The following is a 21,418-nucleotide window of genomic DNA, read 5'->3' on the forward strand; positions in this document are numbered from 1 at the left end:
TATGGAACGATACTGGGAAAGTAGGAAATTGGAAATACCGGTGTTCCGGTGCTATCGTTTTATCACAGATCAGTGTAGGAAATTTTGCTGCCGGATCCATGGCAACACCAGTAAGCCATTTCCAAATTAAATTTTATTCGCAGACTCGGATAACTTTTTGCTTTCTCATTTCTTATGAAGATAAAATACTCTTCCTGACCCATAGGTTTGCTATAGAGCTTCGGATCTTTTAAAAAACGTGACTGTAACATTTTTCTTTTATAATGCTACATATTGAAAATGTCCTACCAAATTTCTAAGTTCTTACTAAAAGAAAGGTGGAGATTTGGGACTGTAATTTGACCTTAGAAATATTTGTAGGAAAGATTACCGTAAAAATAATTTCATATCAAGAAGAGTCCTTAATGTTTGGAATAAACTCACCATCAAAAGAAGCAGCCTATCGTCTTTCCAAACCCAGCTTCCATGTTGCTTAGGAGCAAGAAAGAACATCTGACCTCACTCTCCTATCTTTGCAGCTTGTGACCTTGAACGAGACCTTTACCATGGAGGTTAACCCTGACCCTTGTTTTCTTTGCAGACTGCATCATCTGCTATCAAAGGTGCTATTCAGCTGGGAATAGGATACACAGTGGGGAATCTCACTTCCAAGCCAGATAGAGATGTCCTCATGCAAGACTTTTATGTAGTGGAAAGCGTGTTCCTGCCCAGGTAAGAACATTTCTGTTTGTGAGGATGTCCGTGCTAAAGAATCTGCCTGGTGGCATCTCCATGCTGAAGCCTTCCCTTCCGGCGCATGCGTACATGTCCACTCTGGACAGTTAGCAGACCCAGAAGCAGTGCCAATGATTGTTACTTTGTGTTGCCTCAAGTGGCTTGCGTTTTTTTATATGGAAATCGGACCTAGGTCTGTTCTTTGGGCCACTTGTAATTAGTTATGATGATGCCTGGAAGATTGCGTGAAGACAGACTTTGAGATTCAGCGGGAAAGAGTACAATCAGTACTCATAGAGTAATGTCTGCGTGGGTTTAGACCAAGAGGGCATTTTAGAAGCAGCAGCTGGTACCAGGTCGTTGCTTCCCTCAAGTTCAAAGATGGGTTGGGGGCCCACAATTGGGCCTCAAGTCTGAGCTCAGTCATGTAGCTCTTCCTTTATGATGACGTTGACTTAGCTTTTCTCCTGAGAACTTAGGAGAATCCTGTCATTTTGACACTGTATTTGCAAAAACACCCCAGTTAACCATACAGGTCACCTCCAGCTTTATCGTGTTTTGGGGGGAGGGGGGAGATCAGTTCAATAAATAAATCTGAGACGGATGGTGGTGGTGGTTGAACACAGTGTGAATGCCCTCAATCCCACGGAACTGTATACTCACACATGGTTTTAATGGTTAGCCCTACGTTATGTATTCTTTACCAAAATAAAGTAAATAAATTAAAATTTTTAAAGCCTAGTGCTAGCTTAGTACAGGAAGACAAGTAATCATGATTAAATTGGAAATATCACCACTACCAACAGGATTTTTCCGAGAAAATGGTCTAGCAAATAAAAATACAGATACTTGATTTCGGGGCTTAGGGCGATTATTTTGTCTTTGAGACAGTGAAGACTGACTTGTAAGGCACGTTTATATTTTAAAATAAGTATTTCTCTCCCAAATCAGCTGGGTTTTTTTATCAGTTATTACTGGGCTTGGGTGAGAATGGCTGGGGTGACCCTTGGACCCTCAGGACCTGCATTGCATTACTTTTTTTTAAAGTCCTCAGGGAAATGATACTTGCGTATATCTCCATGTCCAGGTGTCAGCCGTCTGGAAATCAAACCTGTAGGTGATGAGCCCAGACAGCCTAGTTTTGGTTTAAATGCTCTTGGTTGAAGAATACGAACTATCAGAACTTTTGAAGTTTGCTTCCCTAGGGTCCTTAGCAGCTCCCAGAACTAGTTTCCAGACAGAAGCTGGACAACCCAAGACCTAAGATATATAATCCTGTTTACTCATGACACTGTTCACCTTTCTATAGTTGGAAATTGTCCTGTGTGGTTTCTTTTTTTTTTTTTTTTAAAGATTTTATTTATTTATTTGAGCAAAAGAGAGCACAAACAGGGGGAGAGGCAGAGGAAGAGGGAGAAGCAGACTCCCCGCGTGAGCAAGGAGCCCGATGTGGGACTCGATCCTAGGACCCCGAGATCATGACCTGAGCTGAAGTCAGATGTTTAACTGACTGAGCCACCCAGGAGCCCCTGTGTGTTTGTGTTTAACAGTCTCTTTATCATTCCCAGAAAGTATCTATTAACTACATTTTTTCTCTAGGAAGTCAGGGTGTCATGAGTTTATCTGAATCTGTCGGAATGATCTATTTGGTTCATAATTGCTGTAAATGTGCTTGCGAGATGTTCGGATTTCATGGTCTTCTAGGGCCTCTACCCAGACCTTTCAACCAGATGTTTTACTTTGGCTACAAAGAACAAGAGGAATGGAGGTCTTCTGTGGGAGGGTGGCTGGCAGTGAGTTCAGGGCTCTGAGAGCAGTTACAGCTGCAGGTGGCTGGATAAAGAAGGACAAGGTGCTCCAACCCCACTGGTCTCTTCTACCCATAGTGTCCAATCAACAGAGCCAGCTATGGATGGGCCCGGGGGAAACCATAGCCCAAGCATGTAGTCCCTAGGCCTACAGCATCGGCACATCACCTGGAACTTGTGAAAAATGCATATTCTTCGGCTCCACCCCAGATCAACTGAATCAGGAACTTTGGGGGTGAGACCAAGAAATCTGTTGAACAATCCCTCTAGTGGATTCTAAGCATGTAATCGAGAACCACTGAACTAGCCCAGTACTTCCCATGTTACAGTGATGATCTTTCTAGTAGACACCAAATTGTGCTCTTGGAGTTATTACCTTTGCAACTAATAGGACTCCAAATGATTTTTAAATTAATACCTGAAATTTCAAAATTTTATCTATTTGGCAACTAAATGATATACGACACTCTGTGAGATACTTTACAACAAGGAGTGCATACGTAGGCCTTTATAGGCACCCTAGACACTTTCTCGGTGCCAGGAATCCTTTTGTTCATGAATGATTTATTATAAGCATGCTGCATCTTTCTGATTAAGACAGAATGAGGCCAGCATTGTCCATACCTAGAATTTGTGTCTTTTTTTTTTTTAAGCTTTGATTTATTTGAGAGAGAACACAAGCCGGGGTGGGGTGGGGGGAAGGGCAGAGGCAGAGGGAGAGGGAGAAGCAGACTCCCAACTGAGCAGGGAGTCCGACATGGGGCTCGATCCCAGGACCCCGAGATCATGACCCAAGCTGAAGGCAGACACTTAACTGACGGAGCCTCCCAGGCGCCCCTAGATTTTGTGTCTTTGACCTTCACTCTCTGTGCCAGGATATCAGCACCAGCCCCTGCCTGGCAGTCATGTCATTAAGGGGAGGAAGACCTAGCTAGCTGACCCTCTTTAGAAGAACCCACTGTCACATTTTAAATATATCATTTTTTATATCTTGTTTTAAATTTAATTAATTAACATGTAGTGTATTACTAGTTTCAGAGGTAGAGGTCAGTGATTCATCCGTTGTGTTTAATACCCAGTGCTCATTCCATCACATACCCTCCTTAATGCCCATCATGCAGTTACCCCATCCCTGTGCCCACCTTCCCTCCAGTGACCCTCAGTTTGTTCCCTAGAGTTAAGAGTCTCTTAGGGCTTGTCTCCCTCTCTGATTAAAATATATCATTTTAAAGTATGTGTCGACATATTGCATGGTGCACTGGGTGTTATACACAACTAATGAATCATCGAGCCTTACATCGAAAACCGGGGATGTACTGTATGGTGACTAACATAATATAATAAAAAATCATTATTAAAAAAAAAAATAAATAAATAAAATAAAGTATGTGTCGCTTTTAAATATCAATATGGCATGAAGCATTTGATTCAGGCAAGAATTTCTTTTAGCAAATAGTATATCGCTTGTTTAACATATGTACTCTGATGTGTTTACATGAGCACAGAAGGCACTGATACGGGTCTTGCCTCAGTTTCCTTATCCGGACTGTTTCCTCATTACTTTAGCAAAGGGATTGGGCCCCGCATTTCTCAGCGGAGGTGCTCTTATGGATAAGACTACTCTTTGCGCCTGGAAAACAGTGTGGAGGTCCCTTAAAAAGTTAAAAATTGAGCTACCCTATGATCCAGCCATTGCACTACTGGGTATTTACCCCAAAGATACAGACGTAGTGAAGAGAAGGGCCATATGCACCCCAATGTTCATAGCAGCAATGTCCACAATAGCTAAATTGTGGAAGGAGCCGAGATGCCCTTCAACAGATGACTGGATTAAGAAGTTGTGGTCCATATATACAATGGAATATTACTCAGCTATCAGAAAGAACGAGTTCTCAACATTTGCTACAACATGGACGGCACTGGAGGAGATAATGCTAAGTGAAATAAGTCAAGCACAGAAAGATAACTATCATATGATTTCTCTCATCTATGGAACATAAGAACTAGGATGATCGGTAGGGGAAGAAAGGGATAAAGAAAGGGGGGGTAATCAGAAGGGGGAATGAAACATGAGAGACTATGGACTATGAGAAACAAACTGAGGGCCTCAGAGGGGAGGGGTTGGGGGAATGGGATAGACTGGTGATGGGTAGTAAGGAGGGCACGTATTGCATGGTGCACTGGGTGTTATACACAACTAATGAATCATCGAGCCTTACATCGGAAACCGGGGATGTACTGTATGGTGACTAACATAATATAATAAAAAATCATTTAAAAAAAAAAAAAAAAAGACTACTCTTTGCGCAAGACTGCACATTTCAGGGTATTTGTCACCCCCAGGCCCTGCCAGCAGTGGCTCCTTGTTACTCTCGCAATCAGAATACTCCCACAAAGTGATGAGCAAATGCAGTATCTTAACCGTGGCGATGGTTTCATGGATATAGACACCTGCGAAAATTAACAGACTGTACTTTATCGTATGTCCGTGACATCTCCATAAAGCTGCCAGAAAAAGGTCCATCCCTCCCCACCCATACTTCTCCACCTGCCTGGAGACGGGAGTCCGGGGAGCTGGGCAGGACTGTCCCCGATTGTGAGCAGCTGAGCGTTCTGAAGGGTCTGATGGCTCAAAAATGCAAGGAATCTATCTGGGTCATAGAGAAAAGTAATTGCTTAGGGTGCCGTGAGATGTTCTAATTCGTGACCATTGTGAAGCTCCAGGATCTGTTTCCCTTAGCAACAAAACGCATTGTGTTATTTATTTGTTTGTTTATTTATTTATTTTAAAGTGGCTCAGCGTTATTTTTAGATATCCCGCATTTGTTCTACAGTTGATTTCACCTTGTAGATGGAAAAGGCTCTGGACTTGAGATCTGAGGGATCATATAAAATCCCTTCCAATGATCTGATTCCGCGATCTTCCAAAGTCATCGTAGATGAGTAAGAGGACTTTGACGTGTCTTCATCTTTTGACGCCAGATTCCCTGCCACGCTCAGAAACTCAAAGTTGTCCATATGTCTTCATGTGTAGATGAGATGTGGAAGAAGGAGGATGTTTTAAAATGTTTTGCCTTGTAAACACGAACCTGAGGTGGCAAAAGGAGGCAAAATTGATGAGTCCCAGCTATGAAACACCCATAGTTTTATTTATAAAGTTTTTATATAACATGTATTAAAGTAGTGTTTTTACCTTTCATCTTTACCAAAAAAATCCATTTTACATAGGAAGTAGCTAAGGCCCTGAGGCAGTAATGGCTTGACCCAAAGCTGTACAACCAATCAGTGGTAAAGGCAGGATCTGGATTCAGGGGTGGCTGACTCCAGAGTTTAGTTTTTCCTTACACCATGACAGTAAAGCACAGTAACAGGATTTCTGCTTTTTTGAATCTGAAAAAAGATCCAGCTTTTACCTCAGAATTATCAGCCTTAAGCTGTCTCTCCAGCCCCGTGACAAGCAGCCTTAATATTTTCCTCAGCTCCCCTTGGGAGACACCATCACTGCCTTCCCTGCAGGGAAAAATGTGGCTTGAAAACTGGTGGTAAAAGTCTATCTATCTTTCCATATTCAAGAATAATCATCTACCTAAAGAATTTATAGAAGTCTTCTGCATCTTAATCTGTTCACTTACAAAATGGAGTTCAGTTTGCTGTAAGGATCATTGCAGAACGTAGATTGCCCCTAGGCACTCTTGAGGATTTCTGCCAGTGGCCAAGGGATACCCTCATTGGGCAGAGAATTACACAGAACTGCTGTAAGGGTGAGACATTTTTCTAAATGGCAAGCAAACGTATTGGTCAATGGTTCCTACGAGCGTTGTCAGATTTCAGCGCTGGATGTTATTTATGGTTTTGATAGATTAGCCAAGGTTACCTGCATTTCAAGTACTGGTGACATAAACTCATATCTACACCATGGGTCAGTGTACAACGGCCCACGAGACAAATCTGCCTCCCTGCCCCTTTTTGTTGATAAAGTTTAATTGGAACACAGCCATATCCACTCCTTGACATATTGTTTGTGACCACTTTCTCACCACAACAGAGACTCTGAAAAGATTGCCAACCCTGGTCAGTACAGGCATTCTGTACCACGTCTTACGGAGATGTGGACAGCACATGAGGCTACCAGAAGAGTTCTCCCTGCTTTGAAGAGGATATGTAGCCTTTGCCGGACAAGCCACATAGTCCAATGTCCCTTCAAGTCAAAACTCTTTAAATATTTGTTCAACATTTATGTAGTGGGGATGAGGAGAAGCTGATTTCCTCTTAATAAAAGGTACATACCTCTCCCTTTAGTTCAAAATAAAAGGTTTCTTGCACGTACTGAATATTACGTAACATTTTAATTTAATTGAAATTGCCTTCCAAACCCAGTTTCCCTGGATGGTACCCACTGCTGGAGAGGTTTAGCATTTAGACAGCCAGTGACACCACGTGTTCCGGGTAGGTGACAGCCCACAATGCATTATTTGGCTTTGAACTTCAGGCTGCTCTCAGCTTGATTTTTAAGGACTGGTTGTCAGCTGGCCGGCCTCAAAAGGTGGTGTGGCCTTGCATCGCACGAGGGCGACACGAGCGGGGAGTGTGTCTTCGGCTTTCTTTTGCTTTGTTCCCCCGTTCGAGAGCACTATCTAATTTGGCAGGAGAGGAGACCGAATGATACTTCACTGGTTAGTCAAGAGTCATAAGGGAGTCCACTTGCCTGAATTGGCAGAGGAAATGAATAACACCGAAGTCTGCTGCTACAGACCCTGACTTAGAAAGGTCCAGTTCGAAGAGCAGGTGCCACTGTTTATTTGTTACTGGACTGTAGAGTCCCTTGTCCAACCGTATTGCTGCCCAGATTCTGCTTGTCTATCACCGTCTGCACATGAACACAAAGCGCCCTTCACTTAGCCTTCTGCTGGTGGTCATGCTTGCTCCGATGATGAGTTTCATGTTTCAGCTTGGCTGGGCTAAGGGATGCCTGATGGCTGATAAAACATTATTTCTGAGGGTGTCTGTGATGATTTCTCCAGAGGAGATTTGCATTTGAATCAGGACCTTGACCCAAGATCACCTCACCCATTCTTGGGGGCATCATCCAATCTGTTGAGGGCCTGAATGGAACCCAAAGGTAGAGGAAGGGCAGGTTTGCTCCCGGATTGAGCTGGGCAGGCATCTTCTCCTGTCCTCAGACGTTAGCACTCGTGGCTCTTGGGCCTTCCAGCTCAGACCAGGACTTACACCATTGGCTGCCCTGGGTCTCAGACCTTTACGTTTGAGCTGGAACTACACTACCAGCTTTCCTGGGCCTCCAGCTCACAGAGGGGGATCGCGGGACTTCTCGCACTCAATAATCATGTGAATGATTCTGTCACCCAGAAGTTGCTGACCCAGTCCTTTTGCCAATAGGCCCCAAACCCACTATTGTCAATTCCAGTTTGCAATCAATGAATTCACCAAATATAAAAGCTGCCTTGAAAACATCTAAGCTCTGGCTCTCAGCTTCAAAACTGGACCCCGTGGTTGCCCTGGAGATCCCAAAATAGTTCACCTTCCTGCTCAGCACCAGACCCTTCCTCCCACTGCCACCAAAAATAGCACTGGGTTATCACGCTGTGAAACCACAAAGCTAAGGTGTTCACAGTACACACAAATGAGAATGCTCCGTGGTTAATCAAGCTTCTGTAAGTAGAACTCTGCCCACCTGACCTTGCAGGGGGAGGTCCTCCTGGAGAAGAGCTGATGTATGGGGGCAGGGAGTACCTCAAAGCCTATAACTGAATCCTGAACAGGAAGACTAGCCTAGGAACGTCAAGTTTAAGTTAAGGCATACCTGTACGTGTAGGACTTCTCCACTGATCTGGCGTGAATCTAATCTCCCGATCTTGTTTGTTCCTGGGCAGCTTAGGCCATTACCTTCTCCCTGGACTTTGATTTTTTTATCTGCTAAGGGGAAATGCCAGGTGGTGGCTTATGCTTCCTGTAAGCTTCCACGTGTTTAATTCTAAACATCCGTTGTCATTAAGAAACACATAGTTTTAAATTGAAGGTGAGCAGTGGCTTTGGCCTTACCAGTGGAACTCTGCTCAGTAGAGGTGAATATCAGAAGGCCAGAGACTGGTCCATGATCGAACTGCTTTTGGGTGAAACAAGGGAGAAAAGAACAAGATAAAGTACTGTTCCTTATTCAGGGTGTTTCCTCCCTTTTATGGAGTTAACGTACCCTTTCTTTTCTAATTCGGTAAGGACAGTACTTATATTTTGCCTAATTGTTTAGGTTCTTACTTAACAAAATAAAGTTGGAAATCCCACATTGGCCTTCAAATTTTTATTGTTGAAATTTGACCAGCTTCTGGCATCCGACCATCTAGAACCATGGCTCAAAACCTCACAGCTGGAATTTCCAAGACCTCAATTTTATGCCAAGACAGGAAAACTTCCCCCCCCCCAAACACTATTTAAATGCACTGAAGGAGCATAATAGAAATCTTAAATTGTGAAGAGGTCGTGTTTGCTGAGGGAGTGTGGATGCTGGGCCCAGTCTCCGGATGGATACCCCCCAGGCTCAGACGAGGACAGCCTGCAGGAGGCTCTGGGGGGAGTCCTCACTGACCCGCGGACTCGTGCTCATGCAGCTGTGTTTAACTGCATTGGCTAAGCATTTCGTGCATGCGCCAAGGGGCCTCTGTGCTGGATGTGTGTAGGCCAGCACCCACACCCACACCCAGCAGATCCACCAGAGCCTGATGTCCAAAAGCCCTGGTTGGTGTCTACTGGCTGACCTGCTCTGGACCTGCCACTGGGTCCTGCTCCATGCCCTGTAACTGTGAACGAACTCCAGTGCCCAGTAATCCACATTTCCTTCAGTAGAACTTCAGCCGTGTCCAGCTAGCATTAGCTACTCACTAGAGCCCCTAAACACCCAGAAGCAAACCCTTCTGCCAGGATCCTGAGCTTGCGGAGCTCTGTGGGGGGCCTTGTGTGTGTAAGGTTATAGCTTTTAACCCTAAACCTTTCAAAAATGTGTTGTGAAGGGTAATACATAGAAGGGTTTATCCTCACACTGCTTTTCAAAAGAACACTGTGAAAAGTCCTTTTCATCCTTGTGCCTTTTTACCCAGTGTCTGACTCCAGGGATCACTGTTGCTAGTGGTCTGTTAATCCCTTAAGGATTTTTTTTTAAAGATCTTATTTATTTATTTGACAGAGAGAGGCAGCAAGAGAGGGAACACAAGCAAGGGGAGTGGGAGAGGGAGAAGCAGGCTTCCCGCCGAGCAGGGAGCCTGATGTGGGGCTCGATCCCAGGACCCTGGGATCAGGCCCTGAGCCAAAGCAGACGCTTAACGGCTGAGCCACCCAGGCGCCCCACCCTTAAGGATTTTTTAGGCATATACGTGCACCACTTTTTTTTTCTTTTTGTATATGAATGGTGGATGCCACACACAGTATTCGGCTCCTGATTCTTTCACTTAATTTATCCTAGCACTCTTCCTTGGCACTGTGCAATAAATCTCTTCTTTTTTAATAGCTGCATAGTATCCCAGTGTGTGGCTGAACCATAATTAATCTGACTATCTCTTCAGAGATAGCCAGCCAGCTAGTTTGCTTCCAACACTCTGTCCTTACAAACATGCTAGAGCGAATACCAGATGCACACAGGTTGTTTTCTGTATATGCTAGTTTGTGTGTGGGATAAGTTACAGGCGTGCATTTGCTGGGCCATAGAGTTTTATACATTTGTAGTTTTGACAGAAGTTTGTGAAAATGTCCTCCATAAAAAAATAGCAACTTACTTTGCACTAATAATGTTTCAGGCTGCCAGTTTCCCTTGAGCTTTATCAAAATGTTGGATTTTTGCCCATCTCCTCGGTAGTAGGGTCTCAGTGACACTCTGCATTTATTATGTTATGAATGAGCTTGAGCGTCTTTTCATTTGTTTCACTTATTTATGCCTCCATTTCCGTGAAGTGCCTGATCGTATCGTTGGCTGTTTTTGGGGGGTTTTTTTTAATTGACTTTTTCGTCTTTGACTTTGGGAGCTCTTTATTTTGGGAGATCAGCCCTTTGTGATACAAGTTGCAAATATTTCCCATTTTGTCATTTCTTTGATTGCTTTTTTTTTTTTTTTAACTACCTAGTCAACTCATTCTTCATTCAAGTCTGAGCTGTTTGCCATCATCACAGACAGCCTCAATCATCCATGCGTATTCAGGGTTTCCCACATGCTGGACTCATGGCCGCTCACATTTCTGTTCACTATGACGATGCCTTTCTAGAGGCTCTCTACTGGGGCTCGGGAGACACATCTTGTAAACGGCTGAGACGGGAGTTGGACCCAGGCCTCCCTGGATTAGATCATCACCACCACCGCCCTGGCTATTCAGTATAATCGAAGAGAATGTAAACTGGTCTTCTATTAATCTTAGGAAAGTGAAACTCGTAAGATAAAATCTAGGAGAGAAACAAAGAGTGGTGATATATTATGACCCACCAATTGGGAATATTCCCCTCCATCAATGCAAATAGAGAGATTCAAGATGGTATAATGTCAGCAAATAATTATTAGTTAATATATGTTAATTATGCCATGAAGAAATGTTTACTCTGGGATGCCCGTGTTGAGTATAACATTCAGCCCCTTTGCATATTCTCTATTTATGTAAATACACGTTACTAACTGTCCCCTATAGACAAGCTTGCCTCACAGTTGACCCTCACCATTGACCCATTCTAGACTGTAGCTCATGTTGGCCCAGAACTAGCTAGAATTTTTTGTTCGTTTTTAGTGATTTGGCAGATTTTCCCACCAGCTGTCAGAGTGGATACCTACAGAAGTAAATGTTCCCTTTCTCATCCCAGAGATGCTCTGTGTGTGTGTGTGTGTGGGCACTTGTCAATCTGCTCTCCAAGGAAACCTCACGCAATCCCTTTTACACCATGACTGAATGAACCACAGTAGTCAGGGAGATGCGAATCCAAGGGAAACTTGTAATTGACGGTGGTTTTAGGAAAAGGCGAGCAGCTCAAAAAAGCTCAGAGTAACCACAAATGAAAATAATAAATACTATATCCTCACTGATAAGACTCTTCGTCCCCCAACTGCATAAAAATAAGCCTTTTAAAGAAAAACTCCAAGGGCACCTGGGTGGCTCAGTCAGTTAAGCATCTGCCTTTGGCTCAGGTCATGATCCCAGGGTCTTGGGATCGAGTCCCACATGGGGCTCCCTGCTCAGCGGGGAGTCTGTTTCTCCCTCTCCACTCCCCCTGCTTGTGCACACGTGTGCACGCACACTCTCTCTCAAATAAATAAATGAAACCTTTAAAAAAAAATAAAGAGGGCGATGGGTGGCTCAGTCGGTTAAGCATCTGCTTTCGACTCAGGTCACGATCCTGGAGCCCCAGGATCAAGTCCCACATCGGGCTCCCTGCTCATCAGGGAGTTTGCTTCTCCCGCTGACCCTCCCCCCTCTCGTGTTCTCTCTCTCTCTCTTTCTCTCTTTCTCAAATAAATTAAAAAATCTTAAAAACAAAAAACAAAAAAACCTCCAGGGGCACCTGGGTGGTGCAGTTGGTTAAGTGTCTGACTCTTGGTTTCAACTGGGTCATGACCTCGGGGTCATGGGATTGAGCCCCACGTCGGGCTCTGCACTTAGTGAGGAGTCTGCTTGAGACTCTCCCTCTGCCTCTCCCTCTTCCCCCATGCTCGCTTGCTCTCTCAAATTGATAAATAAATGTGTTTTAAAATCTCCTTTCTTAAAAAAGAAAGAAAAACTCCAAGGAAGTAAGAACATTGGGGTTTTATTCTTTGAACGTTGAGGGTAATGTAATGAGCTCTAATGGAATTAGTTACTTTGATTGCATGAGCTAGAAAGGGGAGAGGAGAGTGGACAAAATAAGAAATTGGCAACATGCCTAGTCCACTGAAAGCAGCCCACGTCAGAACCCAAGGCATTGTGCTTACTTTTACTTGCTTGCAAGGGTGAGGAAGAATGTCGGAGGCCACTTTGGGCCTCTGTGATCTTACCCCTTAGTTCTGCATAGCCCACATTATCAAGTAACTGCATGTTTTGTAAGTTCCAGAATTATTCCTCTTGACAATCCCGGAGGACCTGAGTACATGTCCCCTTATAAATCTCAGAGAATGAGGACATACTCAGATGTAATGTCCGGGCAGCATACGTGTATTATAAACATTCACTATTCTGGCTTAGGGAAATGGGAACTGTTCAGATGAGCAGGTAATTTGGGGCCATTTCACGCCCGGAGCTGACACAGCGGTGACTGCTCCTATCCCGGGCCGTCCTGGTCCCGGGGCCACTCCCCTAAAGGGGAAGCCTCACCTCTAAAGATAAGGTGCATTATCTGTGGTTGGTCCCTAACAACACAAGCCAACTACTCGCTCTGGAAGTCCCCAGAAGAAGCCATCATCTGTGACCCTGCAGGAGGAAGATCTGGCTTCAGTGGATGTATCGAACCGATCATCTCCCAAATAGTTCTTAAGGGTGATTTCTTTTTATTACGGTGATTTTTTAAATTAATTAATTCTTAAATTCCAGTGTAATTAACATACAGTGTTACATCGATTTCAAATGTACACTGTAGTGACTGGGTAGTTCTGTACATTACTCAGTGCTTCTTGTGCTAAGTCTGCTCTTATCCCCGTCACCTAGTTCCCCCATTTCCCCACCCACCCCCCTCTGGTAACCGTCTGTTTGCTTGCTATAGTTATGAATCTGTTTCTTGGTTTGTCTCTTTTCTTGGTTTTGTTTTGTTTCTTAAATTCCACATGTAGTGAAATCGTATGGTATTTCTCTTTCTCTGACTTAACGTCACTTTACCATTACGCTCTCTAGATCTATACATGTTGAGAATGGCAAGATTTCATTCTTTTCATGGCTGAGTAATATTCCATTGTACAAAGAGAGAGCCTAGTGATTATTTACCTTACCTCTTGACTTTTGAACCCAAGCTTCATGTAAGAATCAGGTTTCCTGTTTTAGCATTACCTTGAAAACGCATCCTTTCCACCCAAAAAATACTTATCAGTGATGTGCCGGGTGATGATATAAAAATGCGACTGCCCTGAGCAAACTTCAATTGTCGTAGATTCCAAGTGTGTGTTGCATGCTGAAAGCCTTTTCATTTGCACAGTGTTCTTTGTATCCACAAAAATCAGACCCAGACAGAGTTGCGTAGAGCCTCGATGTCGCACTTAGAATGTGGCGAAAAGAGGTCGTGAACCTCTCCGTAAGATTATATTCACCTACTGCATTGTTTTTACTTTTCACAGTGAGCACTCTTAGTACAGGTAGAATAGGCGGCTTGTTGGATGTCACGTGAAATGTATTATAGTTGTAGTCGAAGAATAAAATGAATAATAAACATCAAAGTTCAGACTAGTGGATGCCTCTAAGGACAACAGGAGGCAATTCGACTATGTAGATAATAATTTATTTCTTAAGCAGCATTTTGGCTTCATGGGTATTCACCGGTTTACTTCTTCCCACCTTTTATGTATCATAAATATTGCGCAAAAATTTTCAAAGAGGAACCCAGAAAAGGGAGGAAAAAGATAATGATGTATCTGGGAATGGAACTATGGTTTTAAAATCCCTAAAGTATTGAAGGTCTCTTTTCCTATAAATATGGATGTAAGAAAGAGTTCGGATTCAGGTCTCATCTCTTTCCAGTGTGATGATTTTGTTAGTGACATATTTTTAAAAGTGTTTCACTTACTCCTAGTTTAAAATGTGTATCCAGTATTCGTGGCCAAAAAAAAAAAAAAAAAGGTATTTTTCAAATCGTTCCATGCACTAAGGCCTGGATCTTACACCTAAAGCATTACGACTGTGGTTTCACTGGGGAAGGTGGGGGATGATGAAGAGTTTTCAGGCTAACGATACACCGTGATTGGTGGGGAATGCCTGCTTGGAGTGGCCCCCACTGTGTTAGCATCTGGTTTTGCCCTTTGTGACATGAGCTTAGAGGGACCCACAATCGGGATGTGTTTTTCTAGCAGGGAAATTGGCCCAGGACCAGTAGAGCTAGTATTTGAAGTCAAAATTGTCTTTGCTAATGCTCTTTCTCTCTCTCTCTCGCCTTTTTTTTTTTTAATATTTTAACTGCAGCGAAGGGAGCAATCTGACCCCAGCACATCATTACCCAGACTTCAGATTTAAGACGTACGCTCCGCTAGCATTCCGATATTTCAGAGAACTTTTTGGTATCAAGCCTGATGATTACTTGGTAAGAACCTGTAATTTTCCTTCCTTCTCCAGAAACGTGTGATATAAACATGTGTCTCATAGCAACAGTGACAAGTGGCTTGTGTCTCTTGTTTTATAAAGCTGTGGAGCATAGTAAAAGGTCCAAGTCTCAAGATGATAAATTTAGCTTCAGGAAATGTGATTTGACTCTGCCACGTTTACTGATAGCTACAAAATCTCCTACGGTAATTGATATTTAAGTAATTGTGGGATTGCTTGCTACTTCAGATCGTTACTCTAACAGATATTATTATAATTAGTTCTAAATACTCCTGTGAATTTTGCTGATTGGATTCTGTTCGAAAGCCTCCCTGTTTCAGTTGCCTTGTTTATACCATTCGCCTCAAACCGCCTTGGCCCACAGCCATTTTCATCTCGACCTACAACTTGAATACGGTTTCAAAGATGCTAGGTAGTTTTGTTCTCAACATCTCTCGATGCAAGCAAGCTCTTTCTAAACCTGTTTTTATTTGGTGCAAGGGCATATTTTATCCTTCGGCTTGTCTTTTCTCTCCATCGTCTTTCTGGCACGCAGCAGGTACGGAACACAACAGCCTTTTTGTGAGGTAGTCCGATGTGACCTCAGATTGTTACCTTATTCCTGTTCAAGGAGCCAGGAACTTCCTTTTTGTTTCAAGAGTAAAATGGTTTATTTCATGATTTGATTGCTGTTAACACCCTGGGGCTCTTCAAAATTGGTTTTCAAGAAGCTGTAGGAAGGATGCCATCAAACATTTATTGTTCACCCCATTCTGAATGATCTTAGTAAGACTCGAGCCAGATCCTGGACTAAAGCTTTGCACAGGAAGTGTGGCAGCATTTATCCCTTGGAACAAAGAGTATTTCAACTGCATTTTATAATTCAGGGAAGATGTACTTGATAAAATTCAAAGCTGTTTCTATTCTGTGCTGATGAAAACCTGTGCATGCACGACCCTCTTCTTTCTTTTTTTTTAAGTTTTTTTAAAAACTCCAGTTAGTTAACATACAGTGTTGTATGAGTTATATGAGTTTCAGATGTACAGTATCAGTAGTTTCATACATCACCCAGTGCTCACCACAACAGGCGCACTCCTTAATCCCCATCACCTATTCCTCCCATCCCCCACCTCCCTCCCCTCTGGTACGACCCTCTTCTTTAGTTGGGCCCTGAGAAACTCCTATGACTTCCGCCCGATGAGATGATACTGGCTCCTCAAGGCACATTAACAAGGCTTCACAGAGCAGTGGGAACGGAGTAGAAAGTCCCTGGCCATCCTGCTGCCGTTACATGTGTTCCTCTGAGTAGCCGCTGCCTTATCACACCCCTCTCACTGAAATGTCAGGTGTCTACCCAGCACTACCAACCTGCCCTCACCAGCTCCTCAGGACACAAAGCCACACATCTGGGGGAATGGGCGTGGGTGAGTGTGGATATGTTCTAGAGAAGATTCTTTGGTTTCTGACTCTTCTATAATTATTGAGCGTCACTGTCATTCAGGAAACATGTTTGGGGAACTCATTGTGGTCTGGATACTGTCTTATGGAAAACAAGATAGTGCTCTCATCTCCTGCCACACATTGGAAACCCATGGATTCTCTTTCTGAATTTTCTTGAGTTTCTGCTAGCCAATGAGATGCCATATCCTTGAGCTTCGTAGCACAGATCCAATCAGTGTGATGACACATCTGCCTGTCTACCCTTCACCCTTCGCCCTCCTGTGGTCATTGAGCTGCAGGCTGGGAAGCCCATTCTTTTTTTTTTTTTTTTTTTTAAAGATTTTATTTATTTATTCGACAGAGATAGAGACAGCCAGCGAGAGAGGGAACACAAGCAGGGGGAGTGGGAGAGGAAGAAGCAGGCTCATAGCAGAAGAGCCTGATGTGGGGCTCGATCCCGTAACGCCGGGATCACGCCCTGAGCCGAAGGCAGAAGCTCAACGACTGCGCCACCCAGGCGCCCCTGGGAAGCCCATTCTTGCATCGTTCTGTCTCACAAACTTGCTTTCTTGGGGGAAGACCTTTTCCTGATCAGCATCGCACATGGCTTACACCAGTTTCCTGATGAGCCTTTAAACCAGGAAAGTTACTTTCGTCCTGAGGTTAGAATATGTACAAAGGAGCACAGGAGACTGAGCTGATGGCTTCTCAGAGCAAAAGTCTTCCTTCCTGTAGCTGGCAAAACGTAAATTAATCCATCAGGTGCTTTGAACTTCTATTGTAACGAAAATACTTGGCTACTAATTACAGGGAGATTCAAAAATTATAAGTCATGGTACTCAGAGAACTTAGAATCCAACTGGAATGATCATTTGTTTGTGTGGAAGAATCACCAGCTCTACCAGGCATTAAACAGACTGCAGTGCGACAGTCAATACCCAAGGATTTGGGAGGAGGGAGGGGGTCTCTCTCTCTCTCTTACACCGAGGATGAGGAGCGCTTCTTATGGGTATGAAATGGTTTAACTGATGTAAAAATTAGAGGGGATTTGAGTGGGTAGAGAAGAAGGGAAGCATATTCAGGAGAGGAGAGGTGGTGTTAGGACAGTGAGACCGGACACACAAAAGCACTACATGTTTAGAAGCACTTTGGGTGGACCAAGAGGGCAAGAGGGGAAGGTTTGGATCAGGAAGTTAGAAAGACCGGGCCAGATTATGCAAATACACAGGTTTTTTTAATTATAGGAAACTGGTCAAATTTAAAGAGCAACTGCATATTGGATGATGTTGAGGAATTAGGTTTTTGGTGGGATGATGGTATTATAGTTCTGTTTTTAAAAAGGAGTCTTTGTCTTTTTGAGACACATGCTGAAGTGTCTATGGGTGAAATGATGTGATGTCTGGGATTTGCTTGGAAAGAATCTGAGGGGAGCAGGCGGAGGAGTGATTGGGGTTGTAGTGGAGACAGGATTGGCCAGGAGTCGATCATTGTGGAAGCTGGAAGAGAGACGTATGGATGTTAATTTCACAATTCTCTCTACTTTTATGTAGGTTTGAAATTTCCCATAATGAAAACTGGGGGGATTGGGGAGATGGGAATAAGCAGGTCAGAGTGCTTTTGTTTGATTCCATTTTCCACCTCCCTATAACTGAACCCATCTCTGGGACCTGCAAAAACCAGACAGAGGCCCTCTAGCTTAACATGGCTGCCTGGTCCCCAGTGGTTACGGCCACCTATGTACCCTGCGCTAAGACAACCACTGGGGACACCCCCAGCCCAGAACTAGAAGTTCACCTCCAAACCACTCAATTTGAAACCCCCAGCCAGTGATCTGAAGTGTGGTAGATGAGGAAAGGGTTTTTACGTGACATGACATGCTTCCCAGAATTAAGTATAACCCTGGACTTTTTAGCCCAACCATTCATTGTAGATGAGCAGTCTAAAGCTGGGGTCAGAGAGGTGCCAAAGGTTACCCATGCTGCTGGGCACAGAGCCCAGACCGGAACAGGGATCCCCCCAGCCATCCCCCCATGCGATTTTTCATTCACCAGCTGGCCTCCCAGCCCACAGAGTCTCAGACCTCTCATTAAATGTGATCTCACCATAACACTCCCTCATCCATCAAACCATGAGGTATCCATTCTGAAGCATCTAGCCAAAGGAGTCAAAACACCTCCAACAAAGCATTTTTTGGAAAAGTTAATCCCAAATAAAGCACAGGGGAATCACATAAGACCTCCCTTAAAAACCTGTGTGAAGGATAAGAAAGTATCATCCAAAGCACAAAGTACATCCTAGCAGCTGTTAAACGGGCTCATCAAACCCAAATCTCTGAAGATCTGGTCTAAAAGGGAGGCGAAGTTAACATTATATAGTAATAGTAACTCTCCAGGTAGGTTTAATATTGGATCCCTGTGATACACGTGCATTTCTACTTAAGTCTTGTGCTCTCGCATCTGGATTTTAGCCTCAATTATTCTGTTTACATTCTCGGTCCCATGAAGTTTCACCACGTGCGTGCCGATCACCAGTTTCATGCTGGCACAGGCATAATGTGGATTGTGAGACCGCACACCCAAGTGCTTGCGTGTGCACAGCACGGCGGCAAGACTGCACCTCCTTCCTTATTTGTTCCAAAAGAAACGCCTCCCCAGGGAAGGCCAAGGGCCCCAGAGCATTTTTTTCCCCATCTCTGCTTGGGCAGCAAGCCTTTGGTTTGACTTCCTTCTCCCCCAGGTGCCCGAGTGTTCCAGAATCCAGGGTGATTTACGTGATGTCCTTCCAGACTCAGCGGCACCGATAGAGAGCGGGGTGAATATTTAACACTATCAGGGGGGAAGAAATGGCAGGAAGAATGATCTCCGCCACGCTGAGCAAGTTTACGTTGTTAATTTGCCTTGGCGGGGCCCAGCTGGGTTGTACTTTGTGGCCATTCCAGCGGGGGATCATCGGGAGGCCCTGCAGGAAATTGAAGGGAGAGAATGGAGGCATTGGAACAGCTTGCACAAAAGAAAGGACCTGCAGGAAAGCACAGAAAACGCAGGCGTCCATGTGGGGCCTTGTGGATCAGGGCTAATTAAAATGTTCCCATCTCTCCTCTTTATTTGCTTTTCAATGGCAACATGGCCGAGAAGGTTGCTTAGCACAGGGCACGGTAACCAAGTTCCAGGGTGAGAAACTGCAGACTTACAGGCAATAATGGTGAGACTGCCGGTTGGTATCATCGTGCCCGTTGGCTGCACACTGATACTCTGCCAGTGTGACCCCCACCGGCTTACTAAGAAGTGTCAAAACAATTTTTTTCCACGCGTATTAATTTATAAATTACCTAATATAGGACTATTTGACAAGTAACCCATGAAATACTTCTCATATAATGTCACTGCTTATAGAAGAATTTGAGACTTTAATTGGAAACAGATGTTCAGGTCTGAATCCAGTTTTCTCTAGACAGCGCTTCCTGAATCACCCCCTAATTTCTCTATTTGCAGCCTCTAATTTCTGAATTCTGTGTTGTTGTTGGACTTCCACAACATCGACTCCTCTCCGTAAGAAGGCTCTGTGCCAGGAATTCAAAGCCCATAAAACAAAGAATCAGAATTCCTAAAGAGAGTGCGGGGTCTGCCTTCACCCTTCGTAAGAACTTGGGGTCGACACCTTTGTTTTCCCGCGTCTCAAGTTCATGATTACGCAAAAGATGCATCTATCCTCTTGACTCACTAGGAGTGTCTTAGTGTATCTTTGGGGAGCCCTCTGGTCGTTGGAGTTGGGCTGAAACCCTCAGTGCGTCCTGAGGCACGGCCAGCTCTTTGTCACCTGGGCGATGTCCGCCCCGCTCCCCTATGTGTGGTCACGTGGTAGGAACTAGGAACAGCAATAACCAAGTGGTCACGCTCTGCCAGGGGTTTTGAAAGCATCCACTTTAAAAACTTCCAGCTGCTTTCATGGAGATATTATTAGCTTCATTTTAGAGATGAGGTTCCTTGGACTCTGGGATGCCAAGATACTTACTCCAGGTCACGTAAGTGGCCGCTGGTAGAGACATGATTTAAAAAAAAAAATGAAAAAGAAAAAGAAGTGGTTCCAGGAGCACCTGGGTGATGCAGTGGGTTAAGTGTCAGACTCTTTTTTTTTTTTTTAAGATTTTATTTATTTATTCGACAGAGATAGAGACAGCCAGCGAGAGAGGGAACACAAGCAGGGGGAGTGGGAGAGGAAGAAGCAGGCTCATAGCGGAGGAGCCTGATGTGGGGCTCGATCCCATAACGCCGGGATCACGCCCTGAGCCGAAGGCAGACGCTTAACCGCTGTGCCACCCAGGCGCCCCTAAGTGTCAGACTCTTGATTTCAGCTCAGGTCATGATGTCAGGGTCCTGGGATCGAGCCTCACATCGGGCTCTTCGCTCAGCACAGTCTGCTTGAGATTCTCTCTCGCCCTCTGCCCCTTCCTGCCTTGCTTGCTCGCTCTCAAAATAAATAAATAAATAAATCTTTAAAAAAAAAAAAAAAAAAGGTGGTTCCAAGTCCCATGCCTGTCCCCCTGATGAGCTTTCCACGTGGATCCTGCACCCACAGCAGGCAAAGTGCCCTCTGCTTCCGAGGGGCTTTTAGGGCATTCTGTGTGCGGTCTTGGGGCTCTTTTTGTTTTCCTTCCTAATGTCTAAGTCACCCATAATGGCAGAGACTCTCACACTGCTCAGCATGAAAGCATCAAGAAGCAAGCCTAGAGGAAAGAGAAGTGGAAAACGGAAGTTGCCATGAGTTTCAGAAAGGCGGCACACGCTTCTTTCTTGTCTTAGAGAATTTTGTTTCCCTTATCTGTGTGCTGCCAAAGCAAGATAATTTAAAGTCAACATCTAGAAACTGCCTTTTAATTGTTTTTCTCCCGGTTTCTCCCTTCTCCTTCTTCCTCCCCTCACCTCCTATTCCCCTCCTTTCAGATTTCTCTGTGATGGGGTCTTAACTCTTCAGATGCCCAGCTAAAAAGCATTGGGAGATATTCTGGATGTTTCCATCTTCAGGACACAATTCTTTAAATCTGTCTTTTTGCCACTCACTGGGGCTGGTCTGATCTCACGTGATGGGCCCTGACCTTTTCCTCTGCTCTCATTGTTTCTCTGCTCAGTAGTGGGGATTGTTAGTTGGTAAACACTGAGCCCCATTTCCCCAAATTTGAGTTCCCTGCTGGGTTTTTGGTTTTTTGTTTTTTTTTTTTTTTGGCAT

At 44.3% G+C, this 21,418-nt stretch overlaps 1 protein-coding gene across 4 annotated transcripts in view; it reads left to right on the plus strand.

Annotated features, from left to right (window-relative positions):
• The window catches only part of PIP5K1B (phosphatidylinositol-4-phosphate 5-kinase type 1 beta), a 295,798-nt gene that overhangs the window by 154,450 nt on the left and 119,930 nt on the right, over positions 1 to 21,418 (plus strand). For all 4 annotated transcript variants that reach the window (XM_045772497.2, XM_045772498.2, XM_045772494.2 and 1 more), the window contains 2 exons: positions 581 to 711; positions 14,639 to 14,756. In XM_045772497.2, the coding sequence (XP_045628453.1) occupies positions 581 to 711; positions 14,639 to 14,756 (249 nt within the window). The remainder of the gene's footprint in view (positions 1 to 580; positions 712 to 14,638; positions 14,757 to 21,418) is intronic.

The sequence above is a fragment of the Ursus americanus genome, chromosome 34 (assembly GCF_024610735.1).
Source record: "Ursus americanus isolate L20-20 chromosome 34, mUrsAme1.1.p, whole genome shotgun sequence".
Taxonomy (NCBI): Eukaryota; Metazoa; Chordata; class Mammalia; order Carnivora; family Ursidae; genus Ursus; species Ursus americanus.